Source organism: Arachis hypogaea, chromosome 3 (genome assembly GCF_003086295.3).
Source record: "Arachis hypogaea cultivar Tifrunner chromosome 3, arahy.Tifrunner.gnm2.J5K5, whole genome shotgun sequence".
NCBI classification, from domain to species: Eukaryota; Viridiplantae; Streptophyta; class Magnoliopsida; order Fabales; family Fabaceae; genus Arachis; species Arachis hypogaea.
Window position 1 is genome coordinate 136,557,953 of NC_092038.1, and position 20,025 is coordinate 136,577,977.

Genomic DNA, 20,025 nt, shown 5'->3' on the forward strand with positions numbered 1-20,025 from the left:
AGCTTGAACTGCCTGCAGGGCCCACCTTTGAAAAATATTAACCAACTACAGCTTCTTTAAAATTTTTTGATTTTTTCATATCATCAATTATTGCAATCACCCTGAGTTAGTACTTAGTACCACTACTAGCTAGCACTACACTTCCATAGTTGGTGTCACAAAGTTATTTTTACTTATAGAATCAACCTCTGCATGAAGAAAGGCACTTCAGTTAACGTAAGAAACAAAAAACCAAGGACACACACAAAATGATTAAAGTGTAGCATGGACCATTTTATAATTAGAATAGTATGTTGAATATAAGTATATAACCTAATAGATGAACGTGGCATCATATATAAGAAGAGTTTACAAAAGTTAAATTAGATTGTCGGCAGGAATTGAATTGAAGCTGGTTTTAATTAATAATTAACGTTAATTGTAGCAAGAGAAATTGAAATGAAACAAGGCGTTTGGTAGCAGAGAGTAAGACATGTTAACAAGCTTAGTATTTTTCTAATTGTTTTTGTACAGTAGGGTGGGGTGCATGATGAAGCAGAAGTAGTAGGGGCTTTCCAATGGTTCCATATGTTTGATTTCTTGTAGAGGAATGCGTGTGCCTCATAAAATAGTTAATTAGTATTTTTTTATTTTCCAAGTTAGGTTTGGATTTGATTATCTCGGAGTGCAACCACCCTAGTCCTTAGCTGGTTGAGACACACGGAGGGATGCACGTATAGGAACTCAACATATTTAGAAGCAAGGTATCGAATAATCCAAACACAAAACACTCAACTAACAAATCATTGACCTTTATATTTTGTTACATCGCATGCCAATTTTGATCTTCATAATTATAGATTATAAGTCAGCGTTAGGTAGTAAATTGTGGGAGTAGGAGCATACATAATATATATGTAACTGCAATGTGCCCTCACAGTGCGATCAACAATGCTGAGTTTTTTCCTTTTAATTCCACTTCTGTTTTTAAACGTAAATTGGTTCGAATTACTATGTTTTATTTTAATCAATTTTTGTTAGGACAGGGATCGCCGGATGGAAAAAACATACTAGTTCTCCCTAAACCTAAATTTAAAGCTATTTCAAAGTCACTGGATCATCTCTCATATGATTGGCCGAATTGGTTGACTAAGTTATAAATAAAATAGTTATATAAAGTTCTATTTTTTTAATAATAAATAATTTTTTAATTATATTTTTTTATTAAATTAATTATTATTTTTGTATTTTAATAATTTATTAATTAGTTTGTATTATATTTTTTAAGTATGTTTTTTAAAAATATTAATAAATCAAATAATTATGATGAATAGAAAGAATATGTTATGACCAATAAAAGTATTTTGTATTTTTTTTTAATTTATAGATGTTCAATAAAATTTAATATTTATTTCAATAATTGTATATAATAAAAAATAAATTAATTTAAATAAATAAATATAAATATAAATAAATATAAAAATATTAAAAATTTTAGATTATATATATATATATATATAATTAGAATATATATTAACAAAGATAAACTTAGTGTAATAGGCTAATAGCAAAAGAAAATTTAAGTTTCTCATTTTTCAAGAATATTTTGAAATTAATTCCAAAATCTCTACCGCTAGATTATTGGTGTACTAGAAGCTTCTTAAACGTAAAGGGCCTTACATTTTTTTTGGTGCTCAAGGGCCTTACATTATACTCATACATATTGGGCTTCCAATTTTTTCTTCTTTTACGTCCTCGTCTCCTCACCCAGACACTCACTCTTGTCCCTTAAAATTACTAAAAGGTGAGTTCTTTGATACAGAAAGATTGCGTTCCGAATTTGCCGAAATGCTTCAGCACCCAATGGAATATGGACAAGTATTATCATGTCACATGATTCATGTAGTCTAACAAAGGTAGAGAAATTTTAGCCGTTGAATTTCTTGTTCATTTCCAATCTAATTGTTACTGATACTCAACAAATTAGTATTTAAAAAGCTGAGTATTTTGAAGCATGCATATGGATATTAAGTATTTTGAAGCACACATATGGATATTGTTATATGCTTTATTTTGTTACAATATCTTATACAAGGTAGGGATATTATGGCTGTACACTCTGAGTCAGGTTCGCAGGAGAAGAAATCAGGCAATGGATTGAATGAGTTACTGATTTGTATTGCCGAGAACATGCAGAACAACATAAAGATTATCTATTACAGTTTACAGGTTTGTTTCTATAGTAGATAGATTTAACATACTATCTTGAATACATTTATACAGCCAGGAGTATTATATTTGGGATGGACTACTAAGTAGCAAGAATGGTTTGCCTCTTTTCTTTCTCTACCAGCTTATTTGGGATGGTGATTTGGTATGGATTCCAATGTGTGGTTCTACTCGAGTGCTTGAAATGCATATATAAAGCACTCTTAGGAAAAGGAAAAAGAGTGAAAAAGATAGTGTTATATGCCTTATTTAGTTTTGTTGTTGTTAAGGAAACTTGCTGACAAGGTTGCAGCTGCTGACTATTTTGTGAATCTGAAAAATAACTTGCAACATTTTTAGTGACAAATAGGTACTTATGAATTTTCTATGTAAGTCTTAAGAAGAAAGGTGTATTAATGACTAGTCAAATTGACGGATGGAACATTAATATGGCATTTGCAGTTTGTGGGACTACACAAACATTGTCATGAATTTCCTCTCTGGATCCAGTGAGGTAGATGGAAGTAAAAGTTTTGCCTGGCTTCAATACTTCGATGTTGTTATCACTGGCAGGTCATGTTCTTTTCCAAGGATCTGTATTTGTTTATGTTTGTTTGCCACATCATTCTGGATATTGTGAATTTTTTCCTATATTATCAAATTATAGAATTTTCATTTCCACAACATGCAAGCTTTGTTACGTCCCTGTATTATTTTGTGCATTGTACTTGCAATTTGTTTCCCTTTGATGAGATATCATGAATCACACATTTTACAAACTAGATAATTTAAAAGAAACATATAAGTTAAAACTAACATATTTTATGAGAATATAACATGACTTTTCCTTGTTAACCCAATCAATTCTTCAATTCATGCAGTGCAAAGCCAGGATTTTTTCATGAGAAAAATCACCCCAACCTATTTGGGGTTGTGCCTGAGACTGAAATGCTTCTCAATACAGATAGTGTTATATAGCCAGGATTTCTTAGGTTAGCAGTACAGCAGATTATATTATTGATTTCTTCAATGGTCTTGTGGGTTGATTTAAGAACTCTAGTAATTGTTGGTTGCTGTTATACCGAAGTTTCTTGTGAAAATTTGAATGCTTTTACATGTAGGTTCTGTATGTTGGGGATCACATTTACGGAGCTATACTACGCAGCAAAAAGGTTCTTGGTATATCATATGATTCCTTCCAGCTATTATATTAAATATATTTTTGCATTCAATTCTATTAACTAGTCTTTTATGGCATCTCTTCTAGCTATGATCTGCGGAATAGTACAGATACATGAAAATCTGAGACTGAAATTGATGAAATTTTTCAATAAATGAATCAACTCGCTGCTGGCTTATGTAGAATTCCTTCTTAAAAAATTTATTTGTATTCGCGGATTCTCGAAGTAACTTATATCTTATTGTGATGCTATGTTCTCAACGAGCAGGATGGAGGACCATGCTTGTAATACCAGAGCTTGAGAAGGAGGTTCAGCTTCTGAGGGAGTCAAGAGATACCCGCAAGGTACATTTAAATTTTATTATATATATATTTTTTAATTTTATTTTTGTTATTTTGAAAATTTTGAACAAATGGCCAGGATAAATTAGTCCATAAAGGATTGAGTTATGCTACACTGCTAGAATTTTAACAGAGGTCAAGTAAAGTCAATTGTTATCATTCAATAGAATAAAGTGGTAGGAATGCTACGCCTATCTAAGAATCAACAATCATATCAATTTTTTTGGTATGGTAAAATAGTTCTGGTTGTCTATCATTTTTAAGAATACTCTTTAATAGGTATTTGATGCTTTTAATAAGGCATTCTTTTGAATTCTTATCCCTCTTGTTGATTGACAATTAACAAGCCAATACACATTCAGGAAGAATTTTACATATATAGTCTTGTACAGGAACTTCAATTCCTGAGGAGCGAGCGTGATCGCATTGAAGATGAGATACATCATTTGTAGTGGTCTCTCAAGTTAGTATAACACTAGACCTCTCATAAGTCCTACTCATTTTCTGTCTGCGGTCTTAGAGTAGTGCATTATTTTTCAAATTAAAAAACTTACCAATGTTTTTTTTCTACTTCAGTTATAGGGGAAAAGTTGAATTGTGACTATACCGAAATTTTCCAAATATATGAAGAGATTATAAGCATAAAGGATTTTTCTATACACACCAAGTTTAATGGTAATAATTATACTCGATTCTAAAAGTTGAACTATATGCTATGATTCCTTATGTTTTAATTAGATTTCTTGTGAGGGGAGAAGAATGGTAGTTGATTTTGATTTTATTTTTTCCTTTTTGTTTTACCATTTTATTTTGCAATTGAGCCTATCTTGAGTGAAAATCTACTTCTTGGCTTTGCTTCAAGATTCAAGTTCATGCTACAGTAGTAAGTGAGTAATGAACATTTTATTTTGTGTCTTTTTTAAGTTAATATTTTAAAATGTGTATTTTTTGTTGAGTTTGATATATTTATTTTCACGTACTTTAGTACTTAGTAAGTGCTTTGTTGACTTCACAACCTCTTTAGATAAAGTAGTTTTATATTGTTCAATATTTTTAGTAAATAATTTACAAATAAGTGTTTTTCTAGTTAATATTTTGGAATTATCTATGAGTTTAATATTGTTTATTTAGTGTTTTTAATGTTAATATCTCAAGTTTAACCTATGATGTAAAGAAAATAAGTTATAGTAAAGAAAAATGGTATAAATTATTATAGTTGGTAAGTCTTTTTTAAGCTTATGTATGAAATTGTGGCGGTTCAAAGCCATCGCATTCTTTTTAAAAAATGCACATAAATTTGCGGCGGTTGTGTAACCATCGCAATTATTTTTAAAATTTCGCTTACTAAAATAGATAATCGCTGCAAGATCATCAACATGATTAGCAACGGTTGTGCCAGCGGTTCGTAAAAACTACCGCAAAATCAAATAGCCACGCCCTAAATTACAATGATTATATGTCGTTTTGTGCCGATTTAAAATCGTCGCAATTCTCCAAAAAAATTGCCGCTATTTACTGGTTCGAATAAGTAATTAAGATGTAGAATTCGAATAAGTAATTTTTGTACACCCTTCTTTAGTAGGGTGAATGCAACAAACCATTAAATTGTTATACCCTACAATAATTTATTATGAGTCCAGTTTAATCTTAATTTACATCGATCTAACTCGACTTATTTACAAACCTACTTATATTATATACCAAAAATAAATATACAATAACAATATATGCTTAATATATTATAGTTAAAATTTTATTATCTCCTTATCATATTATTTTAGTTAATTATTACACGCTACTTGAAAAACTTAATTTATCTAATTATAAAATTACTAAACTATTATTATTTATTTTTTATTAACAACAGAACAAAACATAAAAAAACTATAAAGTAATTACTTTAGAGTGAAAAACACCAATGTATGGGTATTTAATAATTAATTATTTATTAAATATATCATGTAATTTTGTAGAAAGTAAAAATTATAAAATACTTAATATATATTATATTCAAAAGTGAAAATAATAATTTTAGTGAATAAAAACTGTTTTCTATAAGGCAACAAATACTATATATGGATCAAAATGAAATTTATATTTGTTTAGTAGTGCAAGTTTGCATACTAGTTGAATGAAATTTTAAAATATTTTAATCAGCAAGCACCATGTTTTAACAAATATATATATATAGCAATGTTAGAAACTTAGAATCGAAGTACCACACCACCCCATGACAACTACATGCATTTCTAGTTTCATAATAGGACAAATTTTACTCTCCAATATACTTTACACAGCTTAACTAACTCCGTTAGTATTTGGAACGTGGAAGTTGCCTCCCATCTTCCCTTTATTCATGCAACATGCATGATATACCGGCCATAACATAATCCTCTTTATAAACTTCTCAACTTTGGCCAAGAACAATGCATGTATATTCGAACTCGTTAAAGCTGATGATAATGATAATGATAATGATAAAAGAGAAGCAGCTATGTTTTGCAGGATCTTTGATAATAGTGGCTCTTCTAAATGTCGCAATTGAAGTTATCTCAGCGAGTTGGCTATCCCGCGTTTCCATAGCCACTTCCTTTTCTTCCATCACTGGCATTGGCTTAATTGGTCGGTTCCTTTTACATTCTTTCGTTATTAACACCCTTTTTACAGTTTCTTCCATCGGATTTTTCTCCTCTTCTTTTGATTTATAATTTGAATTTGTTAAAAAATATCAAATAAATATAATCCGAACTGAACTATCCCGATATTTTGTTCGGGTTAGTTATGAAAATATTTCAACACCAATCAGACCCGGTTATTCCCTTCCATGGCATGGAAACTGAAGTTATTACCGATTCGTTGTCAACTATTTCTATTGAATTGACTAACTTTGTTTCAACTCCTTGTTGGTTTCATACAATAACAGATGAAAATGGCAAGGGCTTTGGATACCTTTTGTGGCCAATCATATGGAGCAAGGCAGCATCGGCATCGCATGTTAGGTGCACAGGTATGCTAAGTTGCTAACAGAATGTTAAAATAACTCCATTTATTAATTAAAGTCAGGTAAATCCTCAAAGTTTTTGAAAAATTATTAAATGGGATTTATTAGATACTTAGTAGTAACATTACCGAATTTAGAACATACATAAAGAAAAGAATTTTGATGTGGTGCAATTCAATATATAATAACTCACTTGTTTTTGGATTGCTAACACTTATTTTTATTTAGTTTGGAAAAAAAACTAATTTATTATATACAAATGATTTAATTAAAAATAGCTTCATTTGAAATTAATCGTAAGTAAATTTTTACCTATTAAATTGTTAATTCTTTTCAGTTACTGACTTACTGTCTTTTTCTATAGAAGAAACAAATTGAACTACACACAAAACTAAAAATACTATTAAAAAAAACCAAAAAGAAAGTAAGTAAAAAGTTGGCATCTCTTGCTCCCAATCAATGCAGCCAATTATAATGATCAGACCAAGTACTTCGACAATATAAGAGCACGTTGATTCCAAGCCAAATTCCCTACACAATATGTACATAATTAAACCACTCCACATAATAATAACTATAAACTATTTAGATAGACTTCGGTTTGGTACTTAGATACCTTTACTCTAATATGTAAAACAAAAGCTAATATGATAGCTAACCGAACTCTAACTATATAATAAGATCCTAAATTAATAATAGCACCAATTTTTCTGCCGTTTACATCCTCTAACGATTCTTGAATCAAGTTAAGTATCAATACATTCACCCAATAAGAGATACAATTTGATATAGCAGCCCCTCTACTTCTTAATCCAAATTTATACACCAACACCTAACAACACAAAGCAACATCATCGGAATTACAATACAATGGTGTATCTGTAAAAATCTAGTCTAACACTGAAGAAGACTAGAAGCAAAAAAGCATGGGTGTTCTTCATAAATTGTTATTTTCGGACGGACTGAAGGGTATTCTTTCACGAATGGTCAGAGGATGTGGTTGGCAAAAAAATTGGTTTTATTACAGTCTTATTATGTAGGTGGAGTTCCGTTATTAGGTTTCCTTTTGTGTATTAGAGCAAAGGTATGTAAATACCAAATTGAAGTCTATATAGTTATTATATGTGGAGCAACTTAATTATGTACATATATTGTATAAGGACTATGGCTTGAAATCATATGTACCTTTGTTATTCAAGTACTCGTCTTATCATCATAACTGTATGCATTGATTGGGAATAAGGGTGTCACCTTTTTATTTACTCTCTTCTTGGTTTTTCTTGGTACTTTTAGTTGTGCGGGTTAATTACTCATATCCTTTAATATATTTCTTTGTGCAGACAGTGACAGTTACTGAAAAATTAACCATTCAATAACATAAAGACGTTTTTTGAATCCACGTTGATGTAAATTGAATTGCACCACACGAAATAAAATACTTTCCTTCATGTATGTTCTAAATTTGTATAATATTAATACTAACTAGCCAATGAATCTCATTTAATAATTATCCAAGAATTAGTGCTTGTTTGGGTGCTATTAAATTGATTTAAAAAAATTTAATGAAAAAATATATTGTTTATTTTTTAGTGTGTTTGATAAATTTCTAATAGTAAAAATAAAAATATTAAAAAAATAAAAAATATCTTTTTTAAAAAGTTACAATTCATATTTTTTTAAAATTTTTTTTAAAAAAATATATTTTTCACCTAATAAATGAACAAAAAAATATTTTTATCTTATTTTATCCAAACATAATTAATAAATAAAAAAATATTTTTTCATGAGATATCCAAACATAAAATTATCTTTATTTTATAAAATATCTTTTTAAAAAAATTATTTTAAAAAAAATCTTTTTTAAAAAATGATGCTCAAACAAACCCTTAATTAACTAAATTAAGGATTCACCTGAGTTTAATCAATAGATGGAGTATTTTAACCTTATGTTCACATAGCCTGGCATGTATAGCCGTATAGGCACCATTTCAATTCCAAAAAAAATTTCTTTGATTAAGAATCTCATATTCGTCTCTTCAATTCATTGCACCGAATTATATCCAAAAATTTTCGCTTTGAGCTTTAAAAGATTGAAAAGATGTTTATACTTTCTATGATTTTTTAATAATTCATTTGTTTTGTCTTGTATTTTGTTTATTTTTAAATAAGATATAAAAATACTATTTTATTTATTATTTTTTTTTACCTTTGTTCATGTCAGTTTATGTGTTTTTTTTTATTAAAGATAGAAGACTCGAACCCACAACCTCTTAATTAAGTAGGAGGAGATTGCCATTTGAGCTATAACTCATTGCCTAATTTATGTGTTTTTTATTTTAATAAATAAATTAAATATAATAATTACTAAAATAAATAATTTAAAAAATATTTTCTGAAATAAATATCCTTCTTTTATTTCGTTTACAGGTAGACGCGACACGCGTACATATATTTGTAAAAAGAATTTCTGAAAATGATAAAAAAATATTAATAATATCAATAATCCAAATTTTTAGTATGTAATTAGTACATAAAAAAATTGGTAGGAGAAATTAAAATGAATATATTTGATCAATTTGTATTCAAAAAGAATACATACAAATTTTAGATTAAATTATGATCCAATTATAAGGAGCTTGGGTGAGTAAAGATATGGCGCCTCTCTTTACCACTGTGCCATCTTGTTCTTATTAATATAGGTGACTAAAAATTAAATATATAATAAATTTTTATTTATATTTTTATTCTTTTAAATATAGATTGACATAGATACTAACACAAGTAATAACACATAATATATAAACACATTGATATTGATTGTGTTATTTTTTATTTTCTCTTGTTCATTTAAATTGAGAAAATATTTTGTATTAGTGACAAATTTACTATCTGTTTTTATACCATAAATTATATCTAAGAATTGATATTTGATTGTCATTAGTATATTTTTTGAAAACATGTATTTAACTTTTAATTTTAATTTATTTTTATAATTTTATATTTTTATTTAATTATGACCGGGTTAACCGGTTGAACTTGTGACCCACCGGTTGAACCAGTGACTCAGTGACCCAGTAATCTGGCCGGGTCGATTACCGGATCGGTTTTGATAACTATGTCACTAAGCTAGAGGTACGCAATACATTCAGTCTTACTCTAAATTACTTTACACTACTCTTACTTATTTGAAAGTTGGAGTCCCTTTGCAGGTGCCCAACGCCGCCTTCCCAGCACACAAACGACGTTCCACACTTTGTGCTCCAAGGAAGGCCGGTTCGAACCCCCACGAGACGAGCTATACCTTGGAGCGTCGAATCCACACAGAAACACCTGATATTATAGTTAAATCGATATAATAATATACGTATCTCGAATGAACGTATTTTTTAAATGATAAATTATCTACATTTTACCTATTTTAAAAAATATTTTATTTATTTAATTTAAATATAAAAACCTGCTTATTTTTTTTCTTAAACTACTAAATTAGTATTTAAAATCTGAAAATTACTTAGACCACCATTCCTTTATTTATGTAACACATAATATATACTACCTTTCTTTTATTCATATCATATATAAGAGAATGAATTTCAAATTTACTAAGTATATTGGTGTTCTAAATTTCTAATTATTTTAACTGTCAGTTACAAAAATATATAATACATATTAATTAAAATTAACGATTAAAATTAATGTTACACTAATATTCTAACAACTCTCTATACAGTATACATTATACCTACCCTCCTAATTTAACTGCACATCTTTATTCATATATGTTACATGTGATACATATTTTTCTACTTCTATTCTATATATAAATATAAACCTAACTTATTGTGTTACAACCCAAAACTCTTCATAAGTTATATCATTTGAAACTGGCTTGTTCTTCCTTATAAATTTCTCATAAACTTTTCATAAACTTTTTGACTCCACAACTTGTGTAAAAACGTATAAATTAGTTCATGGTGGGAAAATATGAGAATAATATCGTATTTCTGTTAAATCTCACGTATCTGGTCAAAATAAATTAAGGTTAGTAATTAAAGAAGTAAAAAAATAAATATATTTAGTAGAATCTTTAATTACGGTGAATTTTATTAATTTCGTCATTAAACTTATTTTAATAATGTTCATTAGTTACGTAAGCATTTTCATGGCCACTTCTTTTAGACAGAATTTACTAAAAGAAGTGGCCATGGAAACACTGGAGAGAGTCAACATGCTTACGTGACTAACGAACATTATTAAAATAAGTTTAATGACAAAATTAATAAAATTCACCATAATTAAAAGTTCTACCAAATATATTTGCCTTTTCATTTCTTTAATCACTGACCTTAAGTTATTTTCACTCGATACGTGAGGTTCAGCAGAGACATGGTATTATTCTCCTATTCTCCCTCCATGGACTAAATTATATGTTTTTACACAAGTTAAAAGTTTATGAAAAATTTATGAGAAATTTATAAAAAAGAAAGAAGCCAATTTCAAATGATAGAACTTACCTTCTGTTTTTTTTTTTGTGACTAAACTTACCTTCTGTGTTGCAACACAATAGATTAGGTTTATATTTTTATATAGAATAAAAGTAGAAAAATATGTATCACATGTAACATACATCAATAAAGATGTGCAGTTAAATCATGCAAGTTACGGGTCAAAAAATAGAGTAAAAGTAGGAGAGTAGGTATAATGTATAGTGTATAGAAAGTTTTAAGAATATTAGTATTTTATTAATTTTAATTGTTAATTTTAATTAATATATATTATATATATTTTTGTAATTGAGATCAATACTTAAAATAATTAGAAGACTAATATATTTAGTACATTTGAAATTCATCCTCTCATCTATTATATAAATAAAAAAAATAGTATATTATGTGTAATACATAAATAAAGGAATGGTAGTCTAAGTAATTTTTAGATTTTAAATACTAATTTAGTAATTTAAGAGATGAAATTATGCAGGTTTTTATATTTAAATTAAATAAATAAAATATTTTTTAAAATATATAAGATGTAGACAATTTATCATTTATGTGCATCCAAAATATGAATATTATTGTACCTATTTAACTATAATATTAAATATTTATATTATTGTACTCATAATTAAATATTTAATTTAAAAAAATAATTATTTAAATGTTTTAAATTAAAAAACTATGATATGTGCAAAACTTTTTTTATACAGCGGTATAATGTTTTAGATGAATATAATTTAAATTAATAATTTAATTTAATTTAATTTAATAAAATAAATATATTTGTATTTGTACGATTAATTATGAGTATTGTCTAATTAATTTTTAAATTATTTTTAAAAATAAATTCAAATAATAAATGGTAAGTAATAAACGAATTCTAATAAAGATATTGTATGGCCAGTAAGCATCTTATATTTTAAAAATAACAAGTTATCTAATTACTGCTTTTACTATATTAATTTTTTCAAATAATTTAAATCAATAATTTAATTTAATTTAATTTAATAAAATAAATATACTTGTAATCGTATGGTTAATTATGAGTATCCTAATTAATTTTTAAAATTTTTTAAAATTATTATTAAAAAAGACAATACTAAACTTTCTATAGTATAGCCATCAACAAGATAAAGATGAATAGATCTCTATCCTAGATAGATCATGTTTATTTTCAAGGCACTGGTTTCATCTTTCCGGTCATAATTTCACCAGTAAGTGTATGGAGCTACTAATGGTGAGGGAACTATAATCTAAATTACAAATCTGAGTCCTTGTGCCCTTTTTTAAGATCTGGGAGTCCTTGTTCTTGTAAAGGGTGATGTAAATTGAATTGCAAAATAAAATACTTTCCTTTATGTATGTTCTAAATTTGGATAATGATCCGTTCCACTTAACTCGAACTTCACCAACAAACTCAAAATCAGAATCAGCAAAACAAAATAAAGCAAAATAATTTTTTCGCAAATCTCTCTACACTCAAACCATCGAAGTCTCAATAATCGAAATAATAGCAAACACGACTCTATCAAACTTAACGGAAGTTCAATAGACTAATAATATAAATCCAGAAGATGAGTCCAGTAAGAGGTACGCGATTCATTCCAATCTTATTCTGAACTCTCTCACACTCATACTTACTTGAGCGTTGGAGTCCCTTTTCAGGTATCCAACGCCGCCTCCCCAGGAGAAGACGACGTTCCACTCCCCTCGCTCCAAGAAAAGCCAGTTCAGCGCTAGCTGAACGAGCTATACCTCGGAGACCTATTTTCACACAGGAACATTTGGTGCCCACCGTAGGCCACGATTTTTCTAACCCCACAACTTCTCTTCCCATATATCTGTATACTCTTTTTTGCAAGTTGCGACGCATGGCAGACGAGTGCAGCCACGCTCCCTCGAACACCAATCAGGCCGAAATTTTGGCAATCAACGAAGCCTCAAGACCGAGAACCAAAGAATGGCCGAGCTCCTACGATAAATGGAGCATGACCGAAGTAAAGAAGAACACAAAAGTGCCGAAAACAAAGACAACAATGACGAGCACACTTCGGAAACTAAGCACACCATCCCTAAAGTCACCAAAACGACCACCAAAAAGAGAACCAACCCCTTCGCAAAAGAAGTCATGAGTTTCGAAATGCCCCAAAATTTTACCTTACCGTCAACCCTAAAGCCCTACAATGGAATAGGAGACCCGAATGACCACGTCACCAAGTTCCAAGCCATGATGTTCATGAATAAGGATTCCGACCCGATCTTATGTCGTACCTTCCCAACTTTCCTAGACGGAGCCACCTTGATTTGGTTTTCCAACCTCCCTGAAGGTTCCATTTCAAACTTCGACAAACTAGCTGACCAGTTCATTAACCACTTCACCGCGTCCAAAATATACGTCCATAACTCTGACTACCTAAGCGCACCATTAAACAAGGACCGAACGAAAGCCTAAAGGACTACATGACCAGGTTTGCCGAAGCAACCAACGAGATACCTAACCTAAACCCCGAAGTCCACCTCCACGCTTTGAAGAGCGGCCTCCGACCAGGGAAATTTCAAGAGTCCATAGTCATTGCAAAACCTAAAACTCTGGCCGAGTTCCGCAAAAAAGCAACGACACAAATCGAGGTCGAAGAATTCCGAGCACTGCAGAAAGCAAATAAACCTACCTCGAACAGAGAGGAGGAAAGGCAAAACAGACAATCCAACAACAGAACGGATCAAAGACCTTTCAGGCTAACGCCTAAATTCGACAACTATACTCCCCTGAATGCGAAAAGGGAGGACATTATAAAGGACATTTTGCACTCGAAGCTCATCAAACCCCAAACAGGGCTGATACATACCAGGACCAACGACATGTGGACAGGTCAAAATACTGCGCCTTCCACAAAAAAATATGGTCATACTACAGACGACTGCGTAATAGCCAAATATGTTCTCGAAAAGCTCGCCTGCCAAGGACTGCCAGACAAATATATTGACAACCGAGGACGAAAGCGAAATACAGAAGATCTCGGCCAACACACCAAAACAACTGACAATTCCCAAGATAAAGGGAAAAAGGTAGACACAGATATCAATCCACCACGTAGAATAATAAACTGTATTTCTGGTGGTTTTGCAGGTGGCGGATGTGCAAACTTGGCAAGAAAAAGATCATACCGAGCTATGATGACGATGACAGAATCAACCCCTTCCGAACATGCAAACAAGGACAAGCCAAAAATCTCATTCACCCCTGACGATTATAAGGCAAACGATCGAAACCTGGACGACCCAGTCGTCATCACTGCACAGGTCGGAGAACCACTGGTAAAGAAAATCCTGATGGATCAAGGAAGTAGCGCAGACATACTCTTTTACTCAACGTTCCAAAAGATGAAACTGAGTGACAAGAACCTCTAACCCTCATCAGGAGAACTGGTAGGTTTCTCAGGTGAGCGTGTTTCAATTCGAGGCTATATTTGGTTACAAACAACTTTTGGAGAATATCCCAATAGTAAAATAATAGACATCCAATACCTAGTCGTTGACTGTAAAAGCCCCTATAACATCATTCTGGGCAGACCATCCTTGAATGCATTCAATGCAATTGTTTCTACTATGCATTTGTGTGTTAAGTTCCTTTTGCAAGATAGCAGGGTCACTACTATATATGGAGACCAAAAGGAAGCCAGGCAATGTTATAATGCCTGTCTAAAGAACGAGCAACCAAAACAACCCGAGCAGCAATACGTCTAGGCAGTCTATAATTCGGAAAAATTACCCCCAGTGGCCGAGTTAGACCCAAGGACCAACCACCAAGAACGGCCAATGCCAACTGATGATCTTACTAAAGTTCAATTAACAAGCAACGAAGCCAAGTGTACATACCTCGGCAGCACACTAACAAAAGAAGAACAAGATCAATTGACCGAGCTCTTAAGACAAAATGCCGATCTTTTTGCATGGACTCCCGCAGACATGCCAAGAATAGACCCCAACGTCATCTGCCACAAGTTGGCCATCAACCCATCAGCCCGACCTATAGCCCAGAAAAAGAGGCACCTCGGCGATGATAAAAGAGTAGCCTCCCTCGAGGAAACTACAAAATTACTCAACGCCGGATTCATCAAAGAACTCAGATACTCCACCTGGTTAGCCAATGTGGTAATGGTAAAGAAAAACAACGGTAAGTGGAAGATGTGTGTGGACTACACAGACTTAATAAGGCATGTCCAAAGGACGCATACCCCCTCCCATGCATTGATAAACTTGTTGATAGTTCCTCTAGTTTTCAATGTTTAAGCTTTATGGATGCCTACTCTAGTTATAATCAAATTCTAATGCATGAAGCTGACCAAGATAAAACTGCTTTTATCACTGACAACGGTAATTTTTATTCTAAGGTCATGCCATTTGGACTCAAAAATGCAGGTGCCACTTATCAAAGACTCATGGACAAAATCTTTGTAAATCAAATCGGCCAAAATATCGAAGTCTACATGGACAACATGGTAGCAAAATCCAAACATACGGCAGAACACATCACTGACTTGAAAGAAATTTTCCAACAACTCTGACGATATAACATGAAACTTAACCCAGAAAAATGCGCCTTTGGGGTCCAGAGTGGAAAATTCCTCGGGTTTATGCTGACTTGCAGAGGCATAGAAGCCAACCCCGAAAAATGTCAGACTATCCTAAACATGAGAAGCCCAAAAATAATTAAGGAAGTCCAACAGCTCACAGGCCGACTTGCAGCGTTATCCAAATTTTTCCCCCGTACAGCACACCGATCACATCACTTTTTCAAAAGTCTCAAGAAACACGAACAGTTTAATTGGACCGAAGACTGTGAAACGGCCTTCACTGAGCTTAAAGCCATACTATTAGCACCCCCATTATCCGAACTCCAAAAGTCGGTAAGCTACTTTATCTTTATTTATCTATCACTAACTATGCTATCAGCTCTGTCTTAGTAACAGAAACAGGAAAGCACCAACATCCAGTGTATTTTGTCAGCAAATACCTCCAGAACGCCGAGATCAGATACCTGAAGCTGGAAAAACTAGCTTTGGCTCTTGTAACAACTGCTCGCCACTTACGGCACTACTTCCAGAGCTATACAATTGTGGTCCAAACAGAACAACCTTTGAGGCAAATACTAACGAAGCCTGACCTGGCAGGAAGATTAATCAAATGGTCGATAGAATTGTCGGAATATGACATCCAATACCAATCCAGAGGGGCCATTAAATCGCAAGCACTGGCCGACTTCATTGCGGAACTAACCTCGGAAGAAAAAGAGACAAAGGACAAACAATGGACACTATATGTCGACGGAGCCTCAAACAGTAAAGGCTCCAGAGCTGGAATACTGCTCGAAGATGAAAAATGAGCAGCATTAGAACAATCTTTGAAATTTACTTTTCATGCAAGCAATAACCAGGCCGAATATGAAGCTCTAATAGCAGGACTAAGGCTGGCTACACAATGGACATCACACAGTTAAATGTCAAATGCAATTTTCTCCTCGTGGTACAACAGGTAACAGGTAATTTTCAGGTAAAAGACCCACTATTGAAAAAATACAACACTGTCGTCACTAACCTCATTAGCAACTTCCAACAAATCAATATATCCCACATACCCCGGGAACAAAATAACAGAGCAGATATCCTTTCAAAACTAGCAACAACAAGAAATCAAAGTACCACGCCGATGCTATCTCAACTGACACTGGACGAACCTAGTGTCATCTTACCAACAATGTCGAGTATTTCACAGGAGGATGACTGGAGATCACCCTTCATAACCTACCTGCAAACAGGTAACGTCCCAAACAACATTCAAAATCCAAGAAAGTTCAGGAGAAGAGCAAGCTTCTACACTCTGCTTGGCGACGAGTTATACAAGAGAGGATTCACAAGACCTCTACTACGATGTTTAAACATAGCAGATGTCGGGCTGGCAATGGACGAAATCCATGAAGGTGTCTGTGGTACACACATCGGCGGCTGAAGTCTAGCTTCCAAAATCTTGCGAGCCGGTTACTATTGGCCAACATTACAACAAGACTGTATGAACAAGGTCAAACACTGTGACCACTGTTAACGCCACGCACCGATCATCCACAACCCGGCCGAACAGTTACACTCATCCGAGATATGCTGGCCTTTCAACAAATGGGGACTCGATATACTCGGACCTTTTCCACCCGCACCAGGACAGGTTAAATTTTTAATTGTCGCCATTGATTATTTTACAAAATGGATAGAGGCAATACCTTTGGCAAAAATCACTTCCGAAAAAATAATTTCTTTCGTATGGAAAAACATATTATGCCGATTCGGTATTCCTCAATTCATTATCACTGACAATGGTAGACAATTTATAGATCAAAGATTTACAAATTTTTTACAAAATTTCAAAATAACCCAACAGTTCTTTTCTGTCGAACACCCACAAACTAACGGTTTAGCCGAAGCAGCAAATAAAATCATTTTGCAGGGTCTCAAGAAGAAGCTCGAAGACTCAAAAGGAGAATGGGCCGAGCTTATCCCTGAAGTGTTGTGGAGCTATAACACAGCTGAACAATCGTCAACAAAGGAAACACCTTTCAGACTCGTCTATGGGTGCGACATAATGATACCTATAGAAGTATCACTACAAAACATCAGAACCATGAAGCTCGGCGAAAGACAAAACGTAGAAAACAGAAGAACCGAGCTTGACCTCGTCGAAGAAGATAGAGACATATCGGAACTACAACAACTAGATTTTAAACGAGCTATAGCTCGAAAATACAACAAGAGACTAAAACCAAGAATACTATCGAAGGGATACCTCGTCCTTCGAAAATTCGAGGACATACGACGGCTGCAGGGACATGGAAAGCTAAGTGCAAACTGGGAAGGACCTTTCCAAATATTCAAAGTCATTGGCAAAGGAGCTTACACACTAAAAAAACTTGATGAAACTATCTTACAAAATAGTTGGAACATATCTTCTTCAAGATTGTATTTCAGTTAGCCTATAAGTCGGGCAAGGTGATGCACTCTTTTTCCTACTACTAGATTTTATCCCTAATGAGGGTTTTGCTGGAGAGGTTTTAATGAGGCACACCACCCCGCACACAGTTCATCATATTCTAATTCAATCAAATTTTATCCACATTCTATACCGTACTATAATCAAATCTAACAATCGAAAATATTCAAACATGTAACAGAAACATGAGCCAATATACTAACGTTCGGCTAAATGCCAGCAATTCATAACAAACGTATCTAACAAGGCCAAAATGGCCACAAATCCAAACAATCTTTTCAAAAAACAAAAGTCTAAAACTAACACAGTCTAAACACCAGGATTTTCATCCTCACCCTCATCATCATCATCATCGACCAGTTCAGTCCCAACAACTACTTTGCAAGGGTCCATCGCTGATAGATCCACAGCAGGCACCAGAAGTTTTGCCTGCTCGGTAGCTCTGTCAAAACCAGTAGCGAACATCTCAAGCCCATGGTCTTCTTTCTCACCCTCAAGCTGCTTCTTCTCAGCAGCAAGGACAACCAGCATGGCCTCCAAAGCAATTTTTTCCTCGTCGAGTTTCTTTCCAGCATCCCCGGCAGCAGTCAACTTCTCTTGCAAAGAATCCACCAAGTCCAGCGCAGTATAAAGCTTATTCCCCTTCTCCAAATTATCCTACATCAGTTGGTCAATTGATGCCCTATCAAACGAGTCTCTCGCATGTTTGAGCTCTTGCGTTTGACCAATCGACAATAGCCGAGCCCCTATCACCTGAAACAAAATAACAGAATGACTTACACAGATAGCTGCTAACACCATCAAAACAAAACAAACTAAGACAACTTTACCTGAAGGTACTGGCAGACACCCACATCACCAACTTCTTGCACCAGCTTAACATCAACAGTGTAACAACCACCCTTCTAGAAACAAAATTAAATTCGAAATTTGAAAATCAGTTAGGAGATAGGCTTAGAATTTTAAATTTATGGATAGGAATCTAGTAACCACCCTCGGTTTGAAATTAAAATTATCCCAACCACCCTATCCCCAAATGTATATAAATAGGGGTGCACCTATAGGTAGAAAATAACTTCTCTCAAATACCAAAACCTCTCCCTTCTCTCTCTACAAAATATATTATGTGTGCAAATACAAGAGGCAAGCTCAAAGAAGCGTTAGAAAAAAAAAAGAGTAGGGAATTATGTTTTTTTTTAATGCTTGGCATGTGTTATGTTCCATTTTTATTTTCTTCCATTCACGAATGTTATCATGGCATTAATTATTTTTCACTCATCCTTTATCCATGTTGATCATGTCTGTCCATCATGTTATTCATGTCTTCTTAAATCATTAGTACATGTCTCCTTATGATATTCATTCAATTATTTACTATACCTATTTTTGTGCTCTTTCATATGATATTCCCTTAGGGTCGAGAGTACATGCCTTCTTATAATGCTTATTCAGCTATTTAATATACGCCATTTTATTATGTGCTCTCTTATATTATTATATTATATTATTCCCTTAGGATCGAGAATACATAACTTCTTTAATATTTTGTGCAATTATTTAAAATGCCCTATTTCCTGTACTTTGATATGACATCTTTCAATCCATGCTATTATACTACCAAGATCTTTTAATTAGAAAATTCATACATATGCCAGAGTCTCATATTTTTTATATATCCCTTTATCATCATAATTGTCCCTTTTCTTGCATGATCTCTTCTTATATGATTTTCCTCTCGTGTATGGTTAAACAAAACCTAATTATAAATTAAACTGAGGGAATGA

At 32.6% G+C, this 20,025-nt stretch overlaps 3 protein-coding genes across 20 annotated transcripts; all 3 read left to right on the plus strand.

Moving 5' to 3' along the window:
• The first annotated feature begins 1,755 nt into the window (after window positions 1-1,755).
• Window positions 1,756-8,822, plus strand: LOC112734237 (uncharacterized). 18 transcript variants are annotated; one of them, XR_011880410.1, is made up of 10 exons: window positions 1,756-1,895; window positions 2,108-2,208; window positions 2,478-2,557; window positions 2,650-2,760; window positions 3,069-3,179; window positions 3,309-3,366; window positions 3,636-3,712; window positions 4,102-4,172; window positions 6,215-6,331; window positions 6,633-8,822. XR_011880410.1 is itself a non-coding variant. In XM_072233620.1 (10 exons), exons 7-10 carry the CDS (start codon window positions 4,142-4,144, stop codon window positions 6,731-6,733), a joined length of 348 nt encoding a protein of 115 aa, XP_072089721.1. In that variant the 5' UTR covers window positions 1,756-1,895; window positions 2,108-2,208; window positions 2,650-2,760; window positions 3,069-3,179; window positions 3,309-3,366; window positions 3,636-3,712; window positions 4,102-4,141; the 3' UTR covers window positions 6,734-8,822. The 18 variants fall into 18 exon arrangements, 9 of the variants coding, with proteins under 9 accessions (XP_072089721.1, XP_025639256.1, XP_025639261.1 ...); XM_072233620.1 differs by lacking the exon at window positions 2,478-2,557 and adding an exon at window positions 4,286-4,384; XR_011880409.1 differs by lacking the exon at window positions 2,478-2,557 and having other exon boundaries at window positions 6,202-6,331.
• Window positions 8,823-13,666: 4,844 nt separating this feature from the next.
• LOC112735588 (uncharacterized) lies at window positions 13,667-14,614 on the plus strand. Its single transcript, XM_025785116.1, has one exon. It carries the CDS (start codon window positions 13,667-13,669, stop codon window positions 14,612-14,614), a length of 948 nt encoding a protein of 315 aa, XP_025640901.1.
• A 2,070-nt stretch (window positions 14,615-16,684) lies between these two features.
• LOC140183646 (uncharacterized) lies at window positions 16,685-18,223 on the plus strand. The gene is made up of 2 exons (XM_072232109.1): window positions 16,685-16,738; window positions 17,636-18,223. Exons 1-2 carry the CDS (start codon window positions 16,685-16,687, stop codon window positions 18,221-18,223), a joined length of 642 nt encoding a protein of 213 aa, XP_072088210.1.
• The last annotated feature ends 1,802 nt before the right edge of the window (window positions 18,224-20,025 follow it).